The sequence below is a fragment of the Atractosteus spatula genome, chromosome 17 (genome assembly GCF_055471065.1).
Source record: "Atractosteus spatula isolate fAtrSpa1 chromosome 17, fAtrSpa1.hap1, whole genome shotgun sequence".
Lineage (NCBI taxonomy): Eukaryota > Metazoa > Chordata > Actinopteri > Semionotiformes > Lepisosteidae > Atractosteus > Atractosteus spatula.
The window spans coordinates 4,640,515-4,666,381 of record NC_142722.1 but is presented as its reverse complement, the minus strand read 5'-3'; the positions used below and the strand labels follow the sequence as shown (position 1 = coordinate 4,666,381).

The window sequence follows — 25,867 nt, the reverse complement described above, 5'->3', positions numbered from 1 at the left end:
GGACTCTCGAGCGTGTACAAAACTTGCATCCCTGCCTGGTGCCACACGTCGGTCCCCCTGTGTTGTGTGTCAGCCTGCACTGCAGCAGCCTTGACCCACGGTGTGCGTCTCTGGCTTCACAGTGCGCAGCAGTGGGGTCGAGCAGTGTGAGAGCCGAGAGCAGCTCAGGAAACTGCTCACATGCCTTCAGGAGAATCGACACTCTTGCACAGAAACCACGAGATGCAGGAAGGTCCAGTCATTCTGAAGTGCATCATTTTCCCATAATTACACTGTAAGATTAATATCACTGTCTATAATTACTTATGATCATCTTAAATTAACTTCCTGTCATTTATCAAGCGACAAACAGAAGACCAGAAAAAAAAACCCATCCTCAAGGAAACTCTCAACTTTTAAAGAATGTATTTTGCTCAAGTGTGAAACATAACAGGAAACTTGCAAACCCAAGGGAGAGGGAGGGAAATGGATCTGGCCAAACTGGGCTTTGTGACTGTGTCACAGAGGGCTTTACTGGTCAGGCACCTGTCCAGCTCAGGGAAGACATCGCCAGAGCCGAGCCCCGTGACCCCTGACCCATAGTGTTCCAAACATGAGAGTACCTACATCGTCACAGAGTAGATAGACTATGACAAAAGAGAATTGTGGACACATGGTTGGGCTCCAATTTGTATTTAAAACATAAGAAAGTTTGAAAATGAGATGACACCATTTAGCTCTTTTCTATTCTGTAACTACAGGGTTAACCACCACTAAGTCCATAAGCAAAAATCAGTGTAAAAAACTACAACAAACACTGTACAAAACTCATCACACTGATAATACCAAGGGATATCAAAACCACACTAATGTGCCTGTCCATTCTTAGTTCTGGTTTCTGATTTTCTGGCTCCGGGATTCTCAGGACCCCGCCAGCATATCAGGATGCTGTTCAAGTTTTGTTTTTGTTGCTCTGCACTTGTTTAGTCTGAGACACCAACCTGTAATTTTGCTTCTAAATTTAACAGCGTGATCCGTGTGGCAAACCTACTGTTTGTAGTGTAACCTATGTGACATTAGAGTTCCAGTCGCTGCCATTTACAGAGAAGAGCTGTTCTCTGATTTTTGTCTCGTCTCTATCCCTTCCCTCAGGTTTCTGGCTTTTTTTACATTGAGGAGCCGTGCTGGTGAATGCACCCAGATGGCAGGGCATAGAGTAAGGTGTAGGCACGTATCCTGTCATGCTTGTTTGTGTATTTCTGCATGTAAATAAGTAACAAAAGAGATCACAGCTGAAGTGAAGACTGATTGCCTCAGAGGATGAGCAGAAACAATAGTATGACTCTTTATGGTGTCTGTGAATGCACAGCCATCCATTTTCTGACCAATCTATCCAGTACAGGGTTGCAGGGCAGCTGCAGTCTGTCACAGCAAGCAACGGGCACAAGGCAGAAGGGGCACCATGGATAGGATGCCAGTCCGTCGCAGGGCAGACAGCCACAAACACCCACCTGTGCGTGGCAGGGACAATTTTCCCAGAAGCCAATAATCCTACCAGCATGTCTTTGGAGCGTTGGAGGAAACCCACACAGACAGGAGGAGAACATCCAAACTCCACACAGACAGCACCCCAAGCTCAGAACGGAACCCAGGACCCCAGCGCTGTGAGGCAGCAATGCTAACCACTGCACCACTGTGTCATTCATTAACCGCTCAAACTGGAACGGCAGAAAAAAGTTATACAGTATGGAGAGTCTGCTCGTGAAAGGAAGATGAATCAGTGTTTTGGGTGTAGTTTTGTCTAATGTTAGGGGTCAGGTTGCAAGTGAGTCAGTATAAACAGCTTCCTGTTCTGCTATAAACAGAGTATTACAAGGTGATCACAACCCCGATTGCAAAACTCCTAAATCATGACTTCTTGTGCTTGTGGGGTCAGAGCAATATCTGATCATGGGACCTGACAGTAGGCTTTATCAGTCAGCTAGCATGAATTTCCGCAACATTCCTGCAAGCGCTACGCAACTAGGCCAATGACCCAGATGTCCAGCAGCTATTCGGAAAATTAAAAAAAATCCAATCATGATCTTGAAACTGTCAGTTTTGTGGACCCTTGCATGGTTTAATTGTTAGAATGTGCCCAAGTATGGAAAGGAATTTCAACAGGTCGGCCTGTCACAGCCAGAGCTGCAATTATTTGCTAGCTGATAACTGTGCAGATCAATGTAATTGCAGCAAGGACACTGGCTGTATGAGTGTGCTGGAATGAAGTGGACTGTAAGGGCCTCATGCAGAGTGGGTTGGAGATGAGTGACCCCAGCACAGCCTGTAATTGGCTCTTGAAGGTCTGCCAGTTGGCAGGCACAACCCAATTATAAGATCTGACAGGAACATACAGCAGATGCAAATTAATTTGGCCTGCTCAAACAGGGTAGTTGGAGCAGCCTGGTTCCTCTGCAACACAAGAATGGTTGAAATCTAAGCCATGGTAGTATTGTGCAAACGAGGTAGTGGAGTCGAAGTTTTTCACGAAATGTTTGCACAGGGTCTTTTCAGACAGCAGACACCGAGAGGCTGAAGGAGCTGAGCCTTTTCGAGTCTTGGACTCACCAGACTACAGGCGGACTACCTCATCCACGTGTCCAAAGTCCTCCAAGGCTCTGACAAAGTCATCCCAGAGGTCACAAGTGGGAAGCTGTGGACATGAATGTCAGTCTGAGAACAGGAGGCACCTCTTCACTCGGAGGACCATGGGAGTGCTGACACACACAGGCGCCTCTGGTGATTAGCGCCAGAGGGATCGTTCCCCTGAGCACGTCGGCTCTCCTATCACCATTTCGTGTGCGTTTCGCAAGACTCGGTCTTCCCACACTTTCCAGATCTGAACGCCAACCATTGCTCGACCTCATCCCCTGCTTCTTTTATTTAGTTCAGCTGTCAGTGGTATCCAAAGCGACTTAACATCTGTTTCCATCTGAACAGCTGGGGTTTGTACCAAAATGACTTTTCTTCAACAGAAATGTCCTTCTCGTCACCATAAGGGTAGTGGGGGGGGGGTGCAGGGCCCGGGTTCTTTCCCAATCCTCTCCCTCCCTCCCAGAGTCTGACTTTGGTAGGACGTTGGGATCCTTACGAGCGAGAGATGAATATGTGTAAAGTATAAGAACAGCTGCCCAACCCTCCCCCCACTGCGAGGTACAAGGGTGAAGATGTGGAGGCAGAGAATGTGAAAGAGATTCAAGATCCGGGTGTGAGACTTGGATTTTTCTTTCCAAAATAAACTTTATTTCACAAAAGATAACTATAATATAGGTATACTGCAGGTAACAGGTAACAGGTGTGGTGGCTCATTCGGAAAGTTTTTATTTGATGTTAAGCTAATAATGTTTTAGAATGTAAGAGATAAGATCACTTTATTAACCCTTTACAATTTCTTGTATTAGAAATTTGTCTTTTCGCAGACCCCAGCTTGCTCTCCATGAGACACACAGACAGGGAGAGAGAAGCTGGGGGTCAGAGCGCAGGGTCAGCCATTTATACGGCGCCCCTGGAGCAGTTGGGGGTTAAGGGCCTCGCTCGGGGGCCCAAAGGAGTAGGATTCCTCTGCCGGCCGCGGGATTCGAACCAGCAACCTCCCAGCCACAGGCGCAGATCCTGAGCCACAGAGCCTCCGCTCCACTCCTAAAGTGGAAGTGTGGAACAAACTGCCCAGCAAGGTATTGAAGCCGATACCCCAGCTTCCTCTGGCAAGAAGCCGGCAGGATGTCTGCTGTCAACACCATTGCTTTCCCCTGAGGGACAGCTTCGCGTTCGCCTTGACGATCCTCGCACTCCAGTTGAGGGTCTCGTTGTCCTGGCTCTGGAACGAAACCCCCAATATCTTGAGGAGCCCCGTGCAGAGCTCGCACTTGGGTGCGAGATTTATATACGTAGATAAGCAAAAGTGTGTGAGAGTAGGATCTAACCTTCTGCCTGAATTTGTGTTGTAAACTCCAATTGCTACTCTTGTCTCTTTATGGTAGGGGACTGGTGCTCCCTGTATGAGTACTGGCTGTGGGACTACAGTGAAAACAATCAGCCTGCAGCTCCTGACTGCCACCCCATCCTAATCATTTGTGGATTTTCCCAAATGTAGATAATTAGTTGAAAATAATCCGGCTATCTCTTTTAATGTCAAATCTCTTTTCATAACTGCTCACATAACTATGCAGACCTGGACACATATTTGGCTGTATGACAAAAAAAAACACTTAAAAAGAGAAAGAAAAACTTAAGCTTGCTTGTTGCTGTGTATTGCATGTAAATAGCGCGGTAGAATCGCACTAATTTCAAGTTATCATTGTAGTAAACCTTGTTTCTAATTCGAATGCATATATATGTTAAAACTGCATCACAACATATCATATGTGTATTTGGCTTCTCTCTGTATGATGCTATTGCTACTAAAATCTGTAAAATTAACTCGGTTGAACACGTTTTAAAATTAGTTTTCATGTTTTTAAAATGTAAGACAAACGAGAAAGGGTGACGCCACCAACAGAAACAATGGAACGAGAGGAAGACACTGCATCCCTCTGTCCGCCATGTTGGCTCAAAGCTACCTTTCGGTTACACCCTTTACCACAGGCTGTTAGATCCAAAATGGTTTCCGTTTCACGCACTTTTACAGTGCTTTCCGAAGCGTAGCGCAGAAGTGTGCATTATGGGATAAAGGCGGAATAAATCGGGGAGGTTCCGGATTCCCTGGATCGGCCTGGGATAGAGAGAAGAGCAGAGGGAGACATCATTTTTAAAACTTTATTCAGGTACATTAAACTGAGGTAAGGAGTGCTCAAACAAACTGCCTAAACTCAGGTGGGCGTAAGCTGTGACGTTAAGGATAAAACCTTCAGGGTTCATTTGTTGGAAGTTGTTTAAGTAATCCTTCTGGAAAACACAGAAAAGTTTGGGGTGTGAACAGCTTATTTTGTATCCAGGTGCCCCAAAGTTTTTGTCCATTTGGAAAAAGACGGGAAGAAAAGTCGATACGACGTTACCGAGCGACGAGTTAACTAATAGGCGCACAGTACTGTGATACAAACAATCCTTTAATGAGCTCTGGTCTGAGTGCGGCCAGTTATAGCCCCGTTCATGGCTCCGTCCAGACTCTGTTCTCCCAGCTGGGTGGGGACGGATTTCGGGATTTTGGGGGAGAGCGCGCCCTACCTCTCACGAGCTTCTCTTTTCCCAAAAAATTCGCCATGCACGCCTGATTAACTGCAATAAAACGTAAAACCGACAAACTGATTAATAGCATAATTAATTCACAGCAATAACGGCTCTATTAATATTATTATTATTATTATTATTATTATTATTATTATTATTAATAATTATTATTATTTTCTTACATTTCTATAGCGCTTTTCTGGACTTTCCACTCAAAGCGCATGTTAGTAGTAGTAGTAGTATTGCGTTGTTTTATTAAAAACGATTAAAATCCATCCAACCGGTTTGGTCCAGCTGTAGTCCACCAATGATGCATCTCCTAAGTGTCACCTAATTCCTTGATAAGAGAGACAAATCCTTAAAACGTGACGCAATCCCGGGAAGGAGTTTTGTGTAAAAAAAAAAAACTGTTTCTGACAGAATTAATCATTACAGCTCTTATTCCCTCGTGGTGTTCTGGCATGAGTGACCCCGCTGTGCTTCATCATTTTTATAACACTATTTTCCTGTTTCAAAGAAACAATCATTAAAGCTCTTATCGTTTGGTGCGCCAGTAACATGGCTGCAAGCCACCATTGAATTTGCGCGGCGGCCGTGATCCCCTGGTTGTGCGGGATAAAATATTGGCCGGGAGGGAGCCCTGGTGCACTTTGAACCAACTTTCTCACCTCTCTTTACCGAGGAAAACTTCATCAGTTTTTGAGTCGCGAATTGATTAAGCAAATTAAGGTAATAGAACTGTGACTTAAAGTATTTTGTTTTATATCTCAAAGCTGAAGCTTTGTATAATTGAGCACGAAAGTCCGCGAATTTTAAATTGGCGACCGTTTCCATCCTCTTTGTTATAGCAGGGCTGTGTTTCCTCAGGCTGGGTGTCTGGACACTGTGAATATGAGGGAGAGGTGAGAACACCAGAAGAGTTTTTTTTTTCTTTTAGATGTGTGGCGATGTAACGGAGAGCACGCTAATCTTAGTGCGAGTTTGGCTTCCAGGAGCTGAAAGACAGCGTCGCTGGTGTCGATTCTCCGGGATTCGTGTCTTTCATTTGCCCTGTCTTTATCGCCAACAGGACCTCTTGGGTTCCCTTGCTGAAACGGCAAATTAAAGAAGCTCGGAAATGATGAGAAAATATGTATGGAGCTGCAAAAGAACCTTGGCTCTCTCTCTCTCTTTTTGTATGTTTTTAAAAAATGACGAATGCCTTGTATATTGATTAAATAGTTCAGGTGGGGAGCTGCGTCAGCATGCGTAGGCTGCAAAGGAACAAGTAATAGGTTTATTCCATGCTGAAAAGAGATGAAAGACACCACCACAGTTGTTTTTTTTTCTGTTTTCAGCACGGAATAAACCTATTACTTGTTCCTTTGGTTAAATTAGCCCCTGTGTTGTTTTGATTAATCGGTCGTTCATGATCGATTCACTCGAGTGACTCTGCGGCTTGAGCTCAACACCACCTCGTTAGGGCCGATCTGATTGGCTCAGGGGCTGGCGTGAGCGTTGAGCCTGTTGAAAATCAAGACTGTGTCACGCGGAAAGGTCCCCGTTATCAGGAGGACGCCGCCTTTGTGTCGTCGAAGGGCTGGAGGCCGGGCTGAGGCTCTCTCCGCTGGGGTGAGCACAGCCCGCGGTTTCGAACCCCGGCAGGACGAGCGCCAGTGTGTTGCAGACAGCTGGCAAGCCTGGGTCTTTCACGGCGTGCCCCCTGCCGGACAGCGCTGCTGATGGAGCCGTCAGTCGGCATTAACAGATCAAGCTGTGTGAGGTCTGGTCAATTAACTGTCGGGCCGCCTGTCCGGGGCAAAAGAAAGGCTAACATCCGGCGTCGGAGCTTCTGCTTAAAATAGGGAAAGATAACAGGTTTTGTTTTTCGGAGGAGGAAACAAAAGCTCGACTTTGCTGCCTGGTTTGACTTTGCCTGTGCGTTGAAGGAAGAAAGCTGAAGAGCTTCTCTGCCCCGGCTCTTGTAACTGTAAACCACCTGAGCCTGGGGCTCGGCTTCAACCCCCTGGCTGGGTAGCTGGTCCCAGATTCTCTCCTCCCCTTTCTCGCTCACGGTCAAAGCTGAAGGGATTCTGAAACCCGGCGCCTCTCCCAGGCCTCCCGTTCGCGAAAGTGGAGCAGCCTGGAGCTGAAACGGCCAGCAGTGTGGCACAGCAGTCAGGGCTCCAGACTAGCACCTGAGGGGTGGGGGGTTGTGGGTTCAAATCCCAGGGGCGGCACAGCTGTAATGCTCTTCTGTGAGGGGGCGTCGCTCCGTTTGCTCCAGGAAAGAAAAACCCCAGGCTGTGTGTGAGTGGGCACAAGTTTAAGTCACTTAAAAAAAGTGAAAAACGAGCCATCGTGGGGGGAGGGGGGGACAAGACACAAGTCTGGATGCAAGCAGAACTCTGTGCGGAATTATATTTCCTTCGGTTGTCAGTTATCAGCTGAGATCTTCTCCCATCTTGTCAAGGGGAGCAGGGCACGTGTCCTGCGTGTCCTGCGTGTGACGCGTGTGTGCCCGCGCCCAGTTTTGTGCGGCGGCTCACCTTCTTGAACCTGCGGTGACCCTCTGTGCTCCCTCTGGTCTGGCGGTGGGGGCTGTGTGGTAAAATGAGTCATCTGTCGGCATGAGTTGAGCTGGTGGCCTTCATTTCTTGAATACGAAACCGAAGATCTCTGACATTCCTTTTGCTTGGGTTTAGCAGCCCAACTAATCAACAGCCCAGTGTGGATTGTTGTGGAGTATTCTCTAGGTAGAGACGCAGTACCATTACAGTTCTTGTCTGTCATTCTTTGTCGGTTATTTTATTCTTCAGGGAGGTAAAAAAAGTGCCCAGTACAGCGTTGCTTTGTAGCACACCACTTGTAAAGTACCCTCCTGAGAACAGTACAAGAAAATCCCGCAGCAATTCAAAGTCGGAAAGCAGTGTGCAGACGATTTTGATTAAAAAAAAATGGCATCCAAGGAGTCTTGTTCGCCCCTGAAAGTCTTTGATCCTGGCTTTCCTCAAAAGCAGCTGGATTGGTCCTCTGGGTGCGGTGTGGCCCAGAGAGCTGCGTCCGTCTGTCAGGGGATCTGAGTAAATAATTCACCCCTGTCGCTGGCCATCTGTTCCCTGGCAGCTCGCGGTTTCCTGCCGCCAGGAGCGTTCTCAGCAGAGCAGAGGGTTCGGCCTGAACCCCCAAGACCCCTCACGCTAACATCTATCTCGGAACTAGCTGTGTTTATCTGAACAGGTCGCCGGGCAGCATGTTTTTCCAAGTTGTCTGTGGGTTCTGAATTCCGTTGATTGTTCGGGAGTTTCACAGAACGCCCCCCTCTGCCAGCGCTCTGCGCCCCAGATAAGGCAGCAACACGTGAAGAAGAGCTTATTTTTTTTAAGAAAGAACAGTTACCTGCTGTAACCGGCAGCAGCTGTTTCAGCCGCGGGTGACGGTTTTAGTGTTTCAAAAAGACCGGCGTCTTTCTGCAGAGGGGTGCTCGTGAGAACCATTCGGGATTTGAAAGGATTGCACTCCTCGTTTCCTTTAGCGCTTGACTGATTCCTTCTTCTGCAGCCTTCGGGCAGCTGGACACGATACATCTGTGAAAACCTCGCTGCGTTTAACTTTCACTAAATCTCTACTGAAGGATTTGTGGGCCCACTTTGTTGCTGTTGTAAATTCCATCTGGGTTTTTTATTTACACTCCTGTGCTTGATTAATTATCTCCCAGATGATAAGTTGAAGTTGATTTAATATTTCCGCAGACCACTCCAGGTTCAGTTAGCCGGCGCTCTGGAATAACAGCCCTCCCCAGTTCCGGGAGCTGGCTGGAGGTCTGTTCCTGCTGGCGGACACCTTGGCCAGCGCGCTGGGGAGTCTCGTGTTTGGATTAGCTGTAGCTGTTCCTCTGTGGGCCGGCGTGGGGTTGCACCGGTTAGCCTGGCTTCCCTGCAGCGCTGGGGCCCAGGGTGCACTCCCGGGCCTGGGGGTACTGTCTGTGTGGAGTTTGCATGTTCTCCCCGTGTTCACATGGGTTTCCTGCCGGCGCTCTGGTTTGCTCCCACAATCCACAGACACGCTGGCAGGTTAAATAACTTCTGGGGAAATCGGCCCTGGTGTGAGTGTGTGTGTCTGTGTGTGCCCTGCCCTGGACTGGCGTCCTGTCCAGGGTGTACCCCGCCTTGCATTACACTCCTGTGGCCTCCTGCTTCTGCGTTAGGCATTGACCCCTGAAACATTACCCACAATGTCGCAGCCTCTCAGCGCAGTTTTCTGCTGCCTCTCTCTGCCAGGCGCTTGCTTCACGCAGTCCGGCTGCTTGGGCAGTGCGACTGCATGGGGGCGTCAGTGCTGCGGCGGGGTCCCGGGTTCGATTCTGGGCCGGCACGCCTGTCTGTCTGGAGTCTGCATGTTTCCTGTGGGTTTCCACCTTCATGACACAGGCTGGGTGGGTTTGGCAGGCTAATCCAAATGATCTCTCTCTAAAGGGGGGTTTCAAAGGGACCTCGACCTTAGCTGGGAAGGGAGAGGTACCGTGTTCTGCCTGTGGAACCATCAGTAGAGCCAGTGACCTCCTCTCTGGTGGCCTTACTGGTGTTTTTTCAGGTTGGTCTGAAAGAGGTGGCACAGTTATAAAAGACATCTATCCAGAGCAGATGAGAATGTCAGAATGGGAAAGAGACATGAAACGGATGTTGTTATCCTCAGCCTGCAGTGGTATCAGAATATTACGCATGGTTAGGAAAATTGGTCCAGTTGGCACAGCAGCAGGAAGCCCTCAAAGGTCGTTTTCTTAGCAGGCTGGGCTGCTTTCTCCGTAGGCCCTTGATCCCAGTGGCCTGTCGTTACTTATTATACAATTTCTGGGCCGTCGGATACTTTTCCCCTACTTAAACCCGAGACCAAGCTGTTTATTTCAAGCCCGACGCGAAACGTGCTGGGAAAGATCCAGGGGCTGCTGGAGAGCTGCTCTGGGATCAGCCCCGCGGAGCGTTTCTGCTGGTGTCTGCGCCACGGCGGCGGCTGCCCGAGCTTAATCCCCAGCAGAGCGGTGGAGGAAGGAAAGCTCTTCAGCCGGACTCGTAAAACCTCCTGCCTCATTCACATCCCCAGGTTTTCTTTCCCACAAAAGAAACCTGCACAATGGGGCTGTAAAATGTCTCGTAAATCTAGACTCTCTGTAGGCTCTTGAAATGCCTCTTTCAAAGTTTGTTTTCTTAACTGGCAGTTTTCTCTGAACAGCAGTGCAGTGAATGAGCCTCCTGTGTTTGTGTTGTAGGTTTGGGCTCCTAGTCACTGGAGATGTCTCAGTCTGGAGAGAAAGGGAAGGTGAGTGAGAGTTCCCACGGGCCTTGACTGTCAGAAATTTAACTTGGACACCTGGACATCTCTTAGTGATAATAGTCACTAATTCCCTACACGTATATAGCGCTTTTCTGGACACTCCACTCGAAGCTCTTTACAGGTAATGGGGATCCCCTCCACCTGGGTGATGCACCAGTCCTCTCCCCACACACCAGCTCTCAGTGGGGAGGAGAGCAGAGTGATGGAGCCAGTTCAGAGATGGGGATTATTAGGAGGCCATGACTGGTAAAGGCCAGGGGGAAATTCGGCCAGGACGCCGGGGAAACACCCCTACTCTTTTCAAGAAACGCCCTGAGAGTTTTAATGACCACAGAGAGTCAGGACCTGGGTTTTTCGTCTCATCCGAAGGACGGCGCCTTTTTATAGTACAGTGTCCCCGTCACCATACTGGGGCACTAGGACCCACACAGATCGCAGGGGTAGCGCCCCCTACTGGCCCCACTAACACCTCTTCCAGCAGCAGCCTTAGCTTTCCCAGGAGTCTCCCCTCCAGGTACTGATCAGGCTTCAGTGGGCTGTCAGGGGCGAGTTGCAGGGTGATATGGCTGCTGATGAAAGAAAGCCCTTGCCGTCTTCCTCACTGCTCCTCTGAATCAGCACTGTAGTGCAGTACATCTCTTGAAAACTAAGTTAGTTTCCACACTGTGCTGCAGGTGTAATAATCTTGGTTATGGTGCTGGACTGTCTTCAGCACTCAGTCAAAATACCGTATAGAGGCAGTTGCAGTCAGCGTATGGCGAGTTTCCTGCTCCCCAGAGACAGGTCCTTTCAACATGTCTTACTGTTCCCGTTTTGCAGTTCCCAGAGGCTGCAGGATATGTGGGATTTGCCAACCTGCCGAATCAGGTCCATAGGAAGTCGGTGAAGAAGGGATTCGAGTTCACCCTGATGGTCGTGGGTGAGTCTGCGTGCTGGAAGAGTGGGGGGCGATGGGTTTTCTGGATGGACCCCTCCATGGGGAGGAGAGCTCGTGTTTCTCTGCCCGAACCTCGGTCGCTTCGCAGGCTGTCCACTTGAAACTGTCCCCTGGAAATAAAAGCTGGGGTCCTGTCCTGCCCGAGCGGGTACAGTGCCGGTCCCGGGGAGCCCCGGGTGAAGCTCCTGCAGAAAGTCGTCTTGAGGCTCAGCGTGGGGTGTGCTGTCTCTGTTCCTGCAGGAGAGTCGGGCCTGGGGAAGTCGACGCTCATCAACAGCCTGTTCCTGACGGACCTGTACCCGGAGCGCTACATCCCTGGGGCTGCAGGTGAGGCCGAGAGTGAGAGTGCCGTAGAGTGGAGAAGTGCAGCTTGGCAGATGCCAGGGTTGCTTCGTGGTCCGTCCGGTCTCGACAAGCCATGAGCAGTACCCCCTGCACAAAAATCGTAAGGAGGTTTGAAAAAGAGAGGAGTCTGCTGAGCCCTTCCAGATTATTTTGGCTTTAGTAGCTAAAATGTCTGAGGATCTCATCCTCATCCTGTCTTTGACACCATTTTATTTACACATCCATCTTGGAATTGCTGATCGTGTGTTTTTCACATGTCTGCACACGGCCACAAACACTGTGACCGCACACGGGGGAGAATGAGGACGTGCACAGGCAGACTCCTCCTCCCACCCTCCTTCGAGCCAATCGCCTATTAACACGTCACAGATGCCCCTCCCCCGTCCTAGAGGTTTTGGCATTGATGGGAGGAGCGGCACCACAAGCCTGCAGGCTTCTGCCTCTCTGAGAAAATGGACAACCCTGTCTGGATAATCAGACCTCATCCCTGAAAAGCTGAGCTTGTTGTGTGCCGCCACATTGGGAACCAGGTGGCAATGTGACCCACGTGACCCCGGCTCGAACCCATGACACCCAGATCTCAGATTTCAACCTGCACCTTTGCCAGCTGAGTCTCCCGGGAGGCTCTCGCGTCCATCCCACCGGCCGTGTTGCTTTTTCCCCGTCACCGAATGCGTCCTCGATCCGGTGGGCGGGCCCTTGCGGTAACGCGGTGTTCTCTTCGCCTCCCAGAGAAGATCGAGCGCACGGTGCAGATCGAGGCGTCCACGGTGGAGATTGAGGAGAGGGGGGTGAAGCTGCGCCTCACGGTGGTGGACACGCCGGGCTACGGCGACGCCATCAACAGCCAGGACTGGTGAGCCTGCTCGGCGCTCGGCCTGTCCTGCCTGCGTCTTCCCCGCTTGACAGCGCTGCTCTTTCTGTGTGTGATCTTCTGGAGTTGGGATTGTCGACGTTCTCAGTCTTGGGGAAGAGGGCGAGACTCCTGTGGTATAAAACGGGGGGTTTGTCACCAGCATTCTTGGGGGCTGTGCAGGGGGGGTCCCCATGCTGGCAGTGAACGCATCTCCTGCAGGCGCGGCAGTTTTATAGTCAAGAGTAGGAGAAGTCAGGACTTTAATCTGGTTTATCTTGAAACTGGGTGGCTCTTCCTGAGAGGTATTTCTTTGCACAGTGTCCTCCAGCCAAAAAAGTTTGGAAACCCCCCTGGTACTGTAAAAGGGGTTTGTAGTGTTGGAGAAGGGACACTACGGATCTGGTGTTATCTGATTTCCCTCCATTCCCAGCCGGTCAGTGTAAAGTGAAATGACCCATCGCCTAGTTGTTGTTTTATTCCTGGATGGATTATGTGCCCGGAGTGGATCAGAGCGCTGTCCGCTGGGAGTCTGGTCCGATTCCCTGTGTTGTCAGTGTGCAGCAAGAACATGGCTCTGCATGCGTCTCCTGCCCAGTCCTCCGGCCCGCCTGAGGACGAGACGGCGTGAGAGGAGTTACTGGTTACTTTTTTTTTTTCCCGGACCAGTTTCCTGAGATGGGCCGCATGTGTGGTAGTTTTGCACAAAAGAGAGGGGGGAAAGTGGGGGTGGGGGGGGTGTCTCTGTCAGGATTCTGGGGAGCGTGAAGGAGAATCCCCAAGCAGTGAGCCAGGGGCGCTGAAAGCCCTGTTGTCGCAGCTCCATCTTTTTAAAACAAACAAAACGAGGTTGGGAAAAGCTCAGAAAATCCAAGTAAGTGAGTAAGACAGGGCAGCGGGTGAAAGTTGGACATGGCTTTCGTCCAACGGAGATGACAGATGACGGAGGGGGTGGTGGTGGGGTGAGGTTGTATTTTTTTTGTTTCAAAGTTCCCTTCCTCCCACTCCTCGGCACTTCCGCAGCGGGCTGCTGACGGGGCAGAGCGAGCTCCCCTGGAATTCACGGAAAGCTCGGACTAGCGGCCATCCTGGAAAAAGTGTCGTTCGCCCTGGTTTGATCCCCAGAGAAGCTCTGGCGTGAGGCTCAGGACTCGCGCTGGGTCGCTGCTTCCAGCCTGGCCAGCAGCAGTGAAGCACCTCACTGCTGGGCAACATCCATCCGTTTTCTAACGGTCCAGCCTGGGCGGGGGCCCTGGGTTCAGTTACTGGGGCGCTGTCTGTGTGGAGTTTGTCTGGTCTTGCTGTGTTCATGCAGGTTTCCTCCAGGTGCTCCAGGTTCCCCCCCCCGCAGTCCAAAGACTTACTGGCAGGTTAATTGGCTTCTGGGAAAATTGGTGAGTGTCTGTTTGCCAGCACCGAGATGGGCTGGCGTCCATGGTGTACCGCTGCCTTCTGGGACAGGCTCCGGCTCTCCCGCGTCCCTGACTTGGATGAAGGGGTTAGAAGATGAACGTGTCTCTGGTTTCATTGTATTTTTGTTGTACAGGCTGGGAATGCGATCACAGGTGCTGGCGGAGTGAGGCAGGGGGTCCCCAGAGGGCACAAGTGGGAAAACTGCGTTTAAAACCGAGAATAGGAGGCCCTTTAACTACTTTACACAAAGGGTGGTGGGAGACTGGAACGATTAGCCACAGACGGGGCCAGATGGGCAGAAAGGTCTCCTCTCGCCTGTCCGTTTTCGTACACTTCACGTGCGGCGCTCCTGGTGTACCTGCGGTGTCCTTTTCCTCCCGATGTGCAAATGGGAGCCGACAGGCAGAGCGGCTGGACTTCCTTCCGAGCCCCCCCCACCACGGCCGCCGGGGCCTGCGGGCAGGGCATTGTATTAAAATCACGGCTTCCTGTTTATTGTCCTCGTTTGCCTGTGTTTATCTGTCGGGCTTTCATCCAGCTGCCCAGCGGGTGTCCTGCCGCTGTCCTCTCTCTCTCTCTCTCTCTCTCCCTGCTCCCCCAGAAAGAGCAAAACATCTCTCGCGCTGACCGTGCGTTCTGTCTTCGCCGTTTCAGACTGAAGCTGTTTATCTTTTGTGATTCCTGAGTCCCAGCAGCAAGCTGAGAAAGAGAGGAGTAAACAGGAGGGGAGTCGTGCTCTTGGCAGGGAGCTCTGTAACGAAGGCGACCAGCCAGACTGGGAGACTGGCGGGCGGGAGGTCACGGAGAGGGGTGGGGGTCCGAGACGGGTGGGGTGGGGGGGGGGGCAGGATCCTTCTTGGTTCGCAGGCTGCTCTCCGTCTGGTGTGTCCGCCGTGGGCCGCGGTTTGGAAGTGGCCGTCCCGGTTTTGGGCTCGCGTGCAAGATGTCTCGGGCCTGTTTCTGCACCGTCAGGTGTGCACGTCAAGACAGCGTTTAAGAGTCCAGTTGTCAAATAATTCCTCACCCTTCTAAAGCGCTTTTCTGGACCCTCCACTTGGAGCCTTCACAGGTAATGGGGATCCCCTCCAACACCACCACCAATTTGCAGCATCCGCCTGGGAAATAAAAAAAAAAACAGCAACCTGAAATTCACAGGCTGGATTTTTGCTTTTGTAAATTAGTTTTTTGTGTGTGTGTGTGTGTGTTGTATAACAAGGTGAGCACTGTGCTCAAAGTCACTCGCGTGCTCGCCAGAAAGGGTGCCATTGTGGCTCTGTGGCAGGGGCTGCTACCTACCTCCTCCTGGTTTTCATTCCGGAAGAGGGCACCCTCTGTGCGGAGTTTGCATGTTCCTACTGCGTCCTGTTGGGTTGCCTCCCGGCTTCCAGAGAGGTGCTGGCTAGATTGATAAAAACGATTATAGAAGCTGTCAGGGCGTCGTCCCACTCAAGAACAGATTTAACCTATTTGAGATGTAAGCTGAGGCTGCTGATGAAGGAGGGGTGAGCAGGACCAGTAGGGGGCGCTCACCCTGCTGTCTGTGTGGGTCCTAATTCCCCAGTATAGCAACGGGGACACTGTACTGTAAAAAGGGCGGCCTTCAGATGAGATGTAAAACCTGACTCTCTGTGGTCATTAAAAATCCCAGGGAATTTCTTGAAAAGAGTAGGGGTGTTACCCCAGTGTCCTGGCCAAATTTCCCCCTGGCCTTTACCAGTCATGGCCTCCTAATAATCCCCATCTCTGAACTGGCTCCGTCACTCTGCTCTCCTCCCCACTGAGAGCTGGTGTGGTGGGGCTGCACACTGGTGAGGGTGGAGAGGATCCCATTTACACGTAAAGTGCTTTGAGTGGAGTGCTCTATATAAGTGTAAGGATATTATATGATTAATGTATGTTTTCAAATCATTTTTAAGAACAGCCAACAATAATTTACTTGAAGTAACGACACCCTCGAATGAAGGGTGCTGTAAGGATTCTGGAGTGTTTAGTGGAAAATATGGCTGAGCCTGCTTGGCTGAGGGCCGAGCTCCTGGCCAGAGGACAAGGACACCCTGGGGCCCCTGTGAGTGAGGGGTGACCCACGGGCAGCTGCAGAGGGGGAGGTGGGAGACGAAGGGATCACCTGTAGGATTGATAACGGTAGAGGTGGATAGTGGATGTCAGGAGTGACTGCGAGATACTGACAGCCGAGTCTGATTGAGCTGAGCTTTCATTATAGTGCTGTACTGCCGGGGCTCATACCTACCTGAGCCTCAGGGCTGAGTCTTTCCTGACGAGCATGACGTCGGTCATGCCTGTTTCCTTGCTTGTCAGGTGTTTACAGAAAGTGAGAATATGTGCTGCAGTTCCACGCTCTGTATGGGCATCATTAAAACCACGTAGTACCTGGGGAGGACCCGACCCCTGGCATCCGTGCTGTGCGGTTTTCATGTCCATCCTTTTTGGAGCTCGAGAAGGCGGTAAACGTCTGCACTGTGCTTTTAAATGAAACGCTTCTCTGCAAAACGGGGCCACTGCCTTTTAATCAGAAGACTTCGGGGGGGGGGGGGAGCCGTCTCCGAGCAGTCAGCCAGGGTTTGAGGTCGGCCCCGTTTGCGATCCAGAGGCCGGGCAGGGAGAGCAGCAGCAGCAATGTGCTGTGTGTACCGGCCCCGGCCCTCCCCCCCTCCCCGCCGAGCCGCTGTGGTTGCGGGTCGCGGGAGCGCGATGTGTCACAGCGATCACAGAAGCGCTCGGTTTTTAATGAAGTCTTCCCCGCTGAGGGGCTGAGGGCTCAGTCCTGGCATGTGCGGAGTCTAGACAGGCCGGCCCTCCATTGATCGAGCTCTGGAGGCTCGCAGCCCGTCGACAGAGCTTAATTAAACGGAGCTACACACAGAGTGGGCTGTAATTTGTGTCGGCTAGAGTGCGGCGGGGATTGTTGCCGGCGCACGTCGCCAGCTGTGACCCAGAACCGCGACCCCGTCGCGCGGTTGCAGTCTTGATCTCCGCGGTGGGCTGAGTGCTGATTGGAGGGAGAGGCATGTCCCCCGGCGATTTGTCCCTGCAGGTGTTCGGGAGACGGCAGGGGGCGCCGTGTCACAGGGAGACGGGGGTGTGCCCTGGCCGGGTAATCCCCACCCTCCCTGCCCCAGCAACCCCTGAGCCGAGGACGTCCTGATGATCCAGACTCGAACCTGTGACACACCTGGGTCGCCACACTCAGTCCTCTCCTGTAGCAAGACATTTAACCAGTTGGGTCCCATTGATCAGCACTGTGCAAGGTCTATTTACTGAGAGCTGGAGGATGACAAAAGTATCAGTGAATACTGATAAACCGTATTGTATTCAGGCACTGTTGTTATTTTTTGTTTTGAGTGTAAAATGAAACTTCTCTCATGGCTGCATCTCAAACCCAGATCGTCCCACATGCACTAAGTATTTTAACAAGGGACTGTGTCTTAAGAGGCCACAGCGAAGAGGGGTCTCAGTCTAACTGGTTTGTTTTAGTCACTAAGTTGATCTGAGGATCTCATTCTTGAACACAGGCAGGGTATTGGCTCTGGCAGCATAGCTGGGCGGCCTGTTCCATACTCCCGCAGCCCTTTGTGTAGAGGGCTTCCTGTTTCCTTGCTGTGTTGTCTCCGGAGGCTTTTATGTAGGAGTTTCGGTGTTGGGACTCCCACGAAGAGTGTATTGATGGTGTCCCCCAGGGTTTTTTTGGGCGCCCCTCCCCCTTTCTTCATGCACCCCGTCTCGCTCTGCACCCTCTTTTCCTTCATCTCCTGCGTCTCTGCCTCCTCTCCTGCAGCTTCAAGACCATCATCCAGTACATCGACAACCAGTTTGAGCGCTACCTGCACGACGAGAGCGGCCTGAACAGGAGGCACATCGTGGACAACCGGGTGCACTGCTGCTTCTACTTCATCTCACCCTTCGGACATGGGTGAGAGGGCGGGGGCAGGGGGGCGCTGGGCGCAGGGGCGGGGGCGCGCCTGTTGGCCTTCTGCCAAACCGACGGCGTGCCCGCGAGCAAAGACGCCATGCTCCTGCTCTGGAGCTCCGTGGTGAAGGAGGTGCCAGGGCGTCGCCAGCTCACGGTCTTGACACAGGCCGGTATGGTACGGTATGGTAACGCTTGGCCCAGGCTGTGGGGAAACGGCACAGATGCTGTTCTGGTGAAATGCAGGGGTGTGCAGCTGGCATCCCCATCAGATGTTGTGATCGGGCGTTTCCTGTCCTGCTGCAGGAGAGCCACTTAAACCCTCAGCTTACATAAACCTTTTCAAATCGTCTGTTACCTGCTGTACAAGGGGTATCGGAAGTCAAAAGGAAATATATGCCTCTTCTGTCCTGAACTGGGATCCTGAAATCCTGCGTATGCAATATAAGCTCTTGTTTCTGACTTTCAATGCTCTAAACAATCTGTCCCCATCGTACTTCTCTGAACCCCTCCATGTTTACACCCCTAGGCTCCAGCCAGCTGAGGCCGGTCCTCTACTCACTGTCTCCAGGGCTAAATCCCAGACATTTGATGGTCATGCTTTCTGTGTCACTGCTCCAGTCTTGTTGCATGACCTCAGACTTTACGAGAGACTAAAGTCTCTAAACTCTCTTCAAATCTAAACTTAAAACTTACCCTTTTTGCCAAGGTCTATGTCTGATTACCTACAGTCAATTTGTAAAATTATTATTGAACTGGCTGATGGACGGGACGCCCTGGCCAGTGGCGTGACCTCCACAAGGTCCAACTCCGGTACCACTAGACTTTTTCCAGCGGGAACAGCCGGAGTCTGTGGTCTGTGGTCCGAACCAGACAGCACTGCAGCCCTTAGGGCAAAACTTCGGAGTGCACAGTTTAAGATCACTGCTTCCGTCTCAAGTATTGCTTAAGAAGACATTCATAAAATATGGTATGGATGGTAAAGGCAACTAGTTTCAGCAGTAAATGTTTAACGTGTCCAGACTTCTGATACACTCTGTATAATCAGTAGATCATAAGGAATGAAGGGGCTCTTCATCTTTAAAGAGCAGGTGATTTAATCACAGCCTAGCGGAAGGGCTGTGGCGGGGCCCTATGCGACCCGGTCCGCAGAGGTCCCGCGGTCGTCGTCCGTCCGGTGCCCCACGTTGACCCGTTCTGTCTCCGCAGCCTGAAGCCGCTGGACGTGGAGTTCATGAAGGCCATCCACAGCAAGGTGAACATCGTCCCCGTCATCGCCAAGGCCGACACCCTGACGCTGAAGGAGCGCGACAGGCTCAAGAGGAGGGTGAGAGAGCCGGGCAGCCGGCCAGTCCACCCGTCTCATTCTGACAGTGCTCCTTTCAACACAGAGCCTTCTCAACACGCTCCCTATAAACTACACATACAGCTCAGCTCTTATTTAAAGAACTCCCCCTCCCCGTTTAACTGACACAACTTTTTGGAATTGGCTCCAAAATGATGAAAACCGTTCATAAAACTGATGAGGTCAAATTTTTTTTTCCTAAGACTTCATTAGTCATTTGATGGCGTCCGCTATTTAAAAAAGCGGGGCATCGGTTAAAAAGGTCTGATTAATCAGGCGGCTGGTTCGTTTAGGGCTCTGACTGAGCCTTTGGACGTTCAGCTTGACAGAAAATCAACAGACGCTGGCGTTGCAACTGCCAGGACAGGAAGGGTCTTCTCTGGTGTGTTTTCCATCCGAGCTGAGCAGGTGAGAAATCTCTCTAGAGATGTTTTTTCCAATAGAGGACGAGAACAAAGCCAGGTCACAGCCAAGTGGCTCGTCGTTCACCTGCACAACAGAAATAATCCCGCGCTGTTTACTGCTGCGAGCTGGCTGCTGCAGAGGGAAGGCCGAAACGGGACTTCCCTGCGTGTCTGGAGCGGTCTCGCAAAACACACGGCTTGTTTTGATAGCTGTCGGCACAATCGCGCCGACCCAACGAGAGCGCGTGAAAGAAAAGCACATCTCTGTTTGTCGGGGGGGCAGGTGTTTCCTGCGGCCTGCTCCGTGTGCCGGCGGTGCCGCTGGCCTGCAGGTGCTCGCTGCTGCTCGACCTCCCCGACTTCTTTCCAAAACGGTCTTTGGACCGGGTCGGGCAAGTGTGCGCTGCGGTTGGAAGTTTGCACAATCCCGACCGGACCCCGGGCAGCCCGGCACGGCGCCAGCTGGCCCTCTTCCTCTCCTCCCTCGGCACCGGCTGGGGTTCTGAGACCGCGGGCAGCGTGCCTCTCCGTGGAACAGCGGCCTCAGGCCCTTGGTAACCAAATAAACTCCACCGGGCAGGAGAGAATTGCATTGTATAAATAGGATTTCCTGCCCCTGTGATATCACATCCCTTCCTTGAGCTCTGGACGATTGTTCCTAACAGGGCACTGTTGTGGATTTCTTTTTTGTTTGTTTTTAATGGGCCGTCTAAAAGGGCTCTTGATTTGAGCAGTGCCCACTCTGCGTGCAGCTCCTTCTGATTAAAACGCCGGATGCAACAGCACACGTAATCCTTCTATATTCTATTCCGTTTTTCTTTCAATTCGCTCTTTTGGGCGAAGCCCTGGCCGTTTTAGCAGTGAGCCCCTGCACTAATTACTTGAATTCTTCTGGACTGGATTCAGATTCGGTCCTTAAAATCTCACGCTGCAGGGCGCTGTTTGCTGACGGGTGGTGTAACGCACAAAAGCTTTTGCGAAAGCGTCATTTGAGATACTTTTCCAGTGCTAGGAAGTCATTAACAGGCAAACGGAATGTTATTACCTGGAAATAAGTGTCCGATTTAAACTTTAACGGATGATAAAATTGTATAATGCTCATTTACAACATCGGAACAGACTGGATCAAAGCGCTCGGCCACGTTGCTGAAGCTGATATTACTGCTGCTTTGTAGACACAGCCGGATGAGATCCTAGGATCCATTAAGCACCAGACTGACTGAATAGCTGCTCGTGTTTGCAACCGTTCTTGATTCTATCAGCTGTACTGTATCCTATTTGACGAGTGCATGAATAGCAGCGTGCTCCCCCTTCTCTTGCCCCACAGCTCCCTGCTGGGCAGTGTACTCTTTCTCTGCCCACTGCTGTGAGTGAGTAGGACAGGTCATCAATGCCTGCCCACCCCCCACCCCCCCCCAATCCTTTGACCAGCAACAATGACTCTGTCATTGAAGGCAACTGTTGGGGGCAGGAATGCCCTCTGAGCTGTCCCTCACCAGGGTCAGTGCGGTACAGTGAGAGCCCCTTGATCTCCTGCCGGCGTTTTGTTCCTATAACACTTCTCCGTGGAGCAAAGCTTCCTCTCGCAGGGCACCCCAATCCCCCACCCCCCTGTACGGGACACACCCGGAGCACGATGGGGATTAACAAGTTGAAAAAGCAGCATGAATAACTCTTCCACTGGGTGATGAGACCCTTCTTCTCATTTTGTGTCAGGTTCGGTTGTTATCACTGTTGACTGTATTTCCTGCGTGTTTGGTTTAGATATTTGCGAATCCACTCATTAACCAGCCTCACCGGGATCTAGCATTATCTTGATTTTGCTTACAAAAGCAGTGTATGTAGTTACTGTACGTCAGGCCTTGCACAAGGCAGAGCTGTAGCAAATATGTGAATTCTGTTTTGCTTGTCTGAGGTGTTGCATTTTAAAGAGGCACAACTCTGTGTACATATGTCTCCAAATCAACATTAAGCTTTTTTTTTCTTGCAATTGGCAATGCCTATGAAATATAAAAAATATCGGCCAGTCAAATTGTTTGGTTTCAAGGGAAGGACCTGAAGTGCTTCTTGTGGAAAAGAATGAGCTTTTTAAAATATTGAACAAGAATAAATGCCTTTTCCCTAAGCAGCTGTCCTGAGCCTTTGAAGTCAGAAGGAGCTGCAGCTGAGCTGTTCGGGGTTTAGAAGCGAGAGGGAGAATTTCACATTCTGAAACCAGTGGGAAGCCAGGGCAGGGAAGCCAGGCCTGGAATGAAAAGCAGCTCCTGTACGGCGCCTTTCTTATTGCACAGGCTTGGAAAGCAGTGCTGACGCAGCCCCAGCACAGGGGAGGTCTGTACCCCGCTGGGGGATCCCCAATAACGTTCCTCCGTCTCGCCCGGGAGACTCTGCCGCCCCCGGAACCTTGTGCGCTTGCGGAGGTCTTTCTTATAAACAGCAGGGCTTGTTGCCATGGCATCCCCTGGACATCCTGCGGTGTGATGAGATCTCCGTGAAAGGCCCGAGGTTTTTTTTCAAATTCAAACAGAACGACTGGAGTGCGCTGTGCACGTGAGTTTCCCGCACGGTCAGTCATCGCAGGGAGCATACCCCCGTCCTCCCTGCGCTCCCCGAGCCCCGGAACACCGCGACCTGCGGTTTGGAGTTATGTTTTCCGCTGCCTGGTGTTTTGGTTTATTTTGTTGTTGCTTCCTCTTGTTGAGAAGCGTCTCGCACGCATGACAGTGCACGGGACCCTGGGCCGGGGTGGCAGGACGGGACCTGGAGACTTGGGGTGTCCTGGGTCCCCTGACCCGCTGCGCGGACAGGTGGACGTGGAGTAAGACCGCGTGTGGTGATTCCAGGCTGGACAGCCCAACCAGCCCGTTTGGTAATGAGTAGTCAGCTGATTCCAGGGTCTGATCCAGCCGCATCTTGGAAGAAACCAGGGTATCGGCTTCAACAACATGGCTGAGCTGCTTGTTCCACACTCCCACCACTCTTTGTGTAAACAAGACTCTCCTGTTCTCCTTTTTAAATTTGTTTCCAGCAGTATCTTTTTTTTCTGCTCTCTGCAGTTGCTCTTCATGATCAGCTTTTTCCTGTTTTGTACTTATAGTTTGTTTTGCTCTTCTTCACGTAATGAAGGTGTTCACTGCATCTTGAATTCTGTGTAAATCTTTTTTGAATGTATTTTGCGGCCTCAGCAGTGTTGGGTGATTGGCCCTGCTTTGCCCATGTGTCAGGCCTGATTGTATGTATATCGGTTAGTACTTCAGATTGTTTTTGAAAGGCGCGTGCGAGTGGATTACATTTGTGCTCGGCTGGGAGTAGAACTATATTAGTTATAGTACAGACACTAGCTGAGGGACCCTTCCACTTCCAGCTATAATGGCAAGGGAAGACTTGTAAAATATGAACACGGAGAGAAAAGGATCATCACTTTTTTTTAAGGTTCTTGCTCTGCTTTCGCTTAAGCCCTTAAACCAGTGCCCCGCCTTGCTGGGACCCATGAGTCATCTTTGCACTGTTTTTTTTTGTTTTTGGCGATGTCCCTCGCCTTTCTCACCACTGCATGGTGCAGGTCTCACGGCCGAGCGCGGCGCATGGAGCCTGGCCATTGTTCGCTGCCGGTGGGAATCGGTTGGCGCTGAACAATGCATGCTTCCTGCCATGCAGCTGAGACGAGGCCTCGAGGCACGGCCACCGTCGTGCCTGTTGAGCCCGGTGGGTTGTTTTCCCAGTTTCCCTTGTTCCTGAAAGGCTGCTTTCCCAGCTGTTTGAGAGGAAGAAGGGTGGGGTCACCCTCCCCCGACCTGTCCTGCCCTGTTGGCACTGCCCCCCCCCCCCCAGGACAGGTCCTCGTTCTCCAGCACATTCCCACAAGAATGGGGGTGGCTTTCCCATTGAGCCTGCAGAGGATTTCCAGCTGACCGATACCCAGACGGCTTTCACTCAAGAGAGCGCCCTCTCCAGGAAGGACCGTGTCAGTGGCTGTCTTGAGAAAGGGTGCGGCTCGCAGCGCCAGGGGCCAGCGCTGCTCTGTAGGAACCTGGAAGGCCCGTTTGCAGGCCTTAAGGTTGGGCTTAAGATTTGGCTTTCCGATTTAGATTTGGGGAAAAGCCCGTCAGCAGCTTCTCTTTATCTGAAACGGCAAGCCGCCCGTCACTTCCTGACTCTCGAGCTGCAATCTCAGCCACTTGACCAACGTTTGCAAAGGAGATGGGGGGGAAACACTCCAAAAAAACTATGTTCACTCTTAAAAACAAACCTGTCAAAAGTGGCTTTGGTGTTACCAGTGACAATGTGTTAACCTCTCTGAGAAAACAGACGAGAGAGCTCTTTCCTCTTATTTTTACAAGCTTCCTTGTGTCATACTCAGAACTTGAGACCTCAAGACCTCTGAGTAGAGAGGAAAAAAAACAGACTTGTCGAGATTGTGATTGAGTAGCATGTCAGCTGACGTTAAGGATTTAAAAACCCAGCAGGTGTTGGGGATCCCTGCCCTCAACACAGGAGAGCAGCAGGGTCAGGACAGCAGGATCCAGGGGTCATCAGATTGGGAAGGATTACCGCCGGTACCCCCTCTCTCCTGGGACGCGTTCGGCCCGTGTCCCAGCAGGCTCTGCTCGCCGGCGATGTGTCCGCAAGGTGATCTAATTGTTGGCGTCTGCGGCTGGGGCTGCCACAGGAAGGTGGCCAGGCTCGGCAGCTGTAATAATTTATCCTCGTGCTCCTTGTCACGGGCTTTCCCGTCATTGTTTCTGCCCTGTTTCTTCCTGCGAGCTCTGTCAGGCGTGATGGATTGTCCTGAGAGAGCGGCGAGCGCGCGGCCTAGCCTCGGGCCCAGGGCAGGGCAGGGCGGCGGCAGGCCGGATCGGCCCGAGCTGGCCGCTCTCTCAGCTGGCTCCCGGGGAAACCCGCCGCCGGGCGGCTCTGCTCCACCTCCGGCGCAAAGCGGGTGCGTTTCGGCGTCTTGCTCCAGGAGCACGAGAGGCAGGTCTCAAAACGCATTTTACGTGTGGAGTGCATCATTCACTGAAAAGGCAACCATCCAGTTGATTAATGTGTTTTTAGACAATGGATGGATCTTTTTCTTCTTGATTCTACAGTTTATTTGGGATGTGCACCCCAGTCGGCGCCGGATCCAGGGGATTCTGGGACCCAGAGTGGCCACTCCCCTTCTCTGCGTTTCCTTAGGATCTCAAAATTTCCTCGGAGCTGTTCCACACTTAACTTCCTCGTGCAGAGGAGCTGTCAGGCACTTGTACTGTTTTTTTCCCTGCATTATTTGGTAAAAGTCACGTATGGGGAATAGTAGTAGACGTCCTTTCTGTGTGTGTTTTATTGGCTGTAATCCGAGAGCCGTGTCGCGTGTCCGGTGTGGACTCTCTGCGGCTGGCCCGCCAAGGGGATCGCAGTCCGGGCTCGTGGGCTTGGCGGACACGAGCCCTGGGTTTCGCCACCACCGCCTCCTGCGGGAGGATCAGCCGGCTGTCAGACGGACCCCGACTGAAATGAGTTCGGCTTTTAACGCGAGCAGGAATGCGCTCTGCTCGGCATCCTGGGCAGCAGGCCGGGGAAGGACAGAGCCGAGAGAACTGCTGTCTGCCCATGCAGTTCCCCTAGAGCTGCGAGTGTACCAGTCTGGCCCCGTGATCCTGGTGGGTGGCCCGGGGGCCTGTTTAAACGCAACTGTAAATTCGGGGGGGAGGGGTGCATAGTGATAGGAATCGCCCCCTCCCCCTCCCCTCCGTTCCTTATTGAGCTGTTGCCGTGGAGATGGTCTGACATGCAGGGCTGCTGACCCTCTGGTTTGGGCAGCTCCTTCTGTCTAATTTAATCGCTCCCCAGAGCTGTCCTTATCTCCGGCTGGGCCGGGCTGGGCTGGGCCGGGCCGGGCCGGCTCCGGCGCTCCGGCGCTCCGGGTTGGAGGCACCACAGCTCTGCCAGCCGCCGGAGGCAGGGAGTCGTTTTTAGGAAATGAAGGAAGGTAACTAATGATCGTCTCTCCCCTCCAGCCCACGTGGCGGCGGATCCAGCTGTTGTGGGTTCGAGCCTGGCCCCGTGGCGGCCATTCACCGCACTTCTGTAGCCGGTGGAGCACGGTATCGGCTTTGTACTTCAAGGAAAGCCCCTCTTTCACACTGCATTTCGGGTGCTCATCTCGGGC

The 25,867-nt window shown here is 51.9% G+C and overlaps 1 protein-coding gene across 3 annotated transcripts in view; it reads left to right on the top strand.

The window, feature by feature from the left end:
* Window positions 1-4,679: 4,679 nt before the first annotated feature.
* The window catches only part of LOC148818880 (septin-2), a 33,507-nt gene continuing 12,319 nt past the window's right edge, over window positions 4,680-25,867 (top strand). For 2 of the 3 annotated variants that reach the window (XM_088935638.1, XM_088935636.1), the window contains exons 1-7: window positions 4,680-4,796; window positions 10,430-10,479; window positions 11,314-11,413; window positions 11,672-11,758; window positions 12,509-12,632; window positions 17,836-17,970; window positions 19,177-19,294. In XM_088935638.1, coding sequence (XP_088791764.1) covers window positions 10,453-10,479; window positions 11,314-11,413; window positions 11,672-11,758; window positions 12,509-12,632; window positions 17,836-17,970; window positions 19,177-19,294 — 591 coding nt within the window. In that variant the 5' untranslated portion in view covers window positions 4,680-4,796; window positions 10,430-10,452. The remainder of the gene's footprint in view (window positions 4,797-10,429; window positions 10,480-11,313; window positions 11,414-11,671; window positions 11,759-12,508; window positions 12,633-17,835; window positions 17,971-19,176; window positions 19,295-25,867) is intronic. The other variant, XM_088935637.1, reaches the window with a different exon arrangement.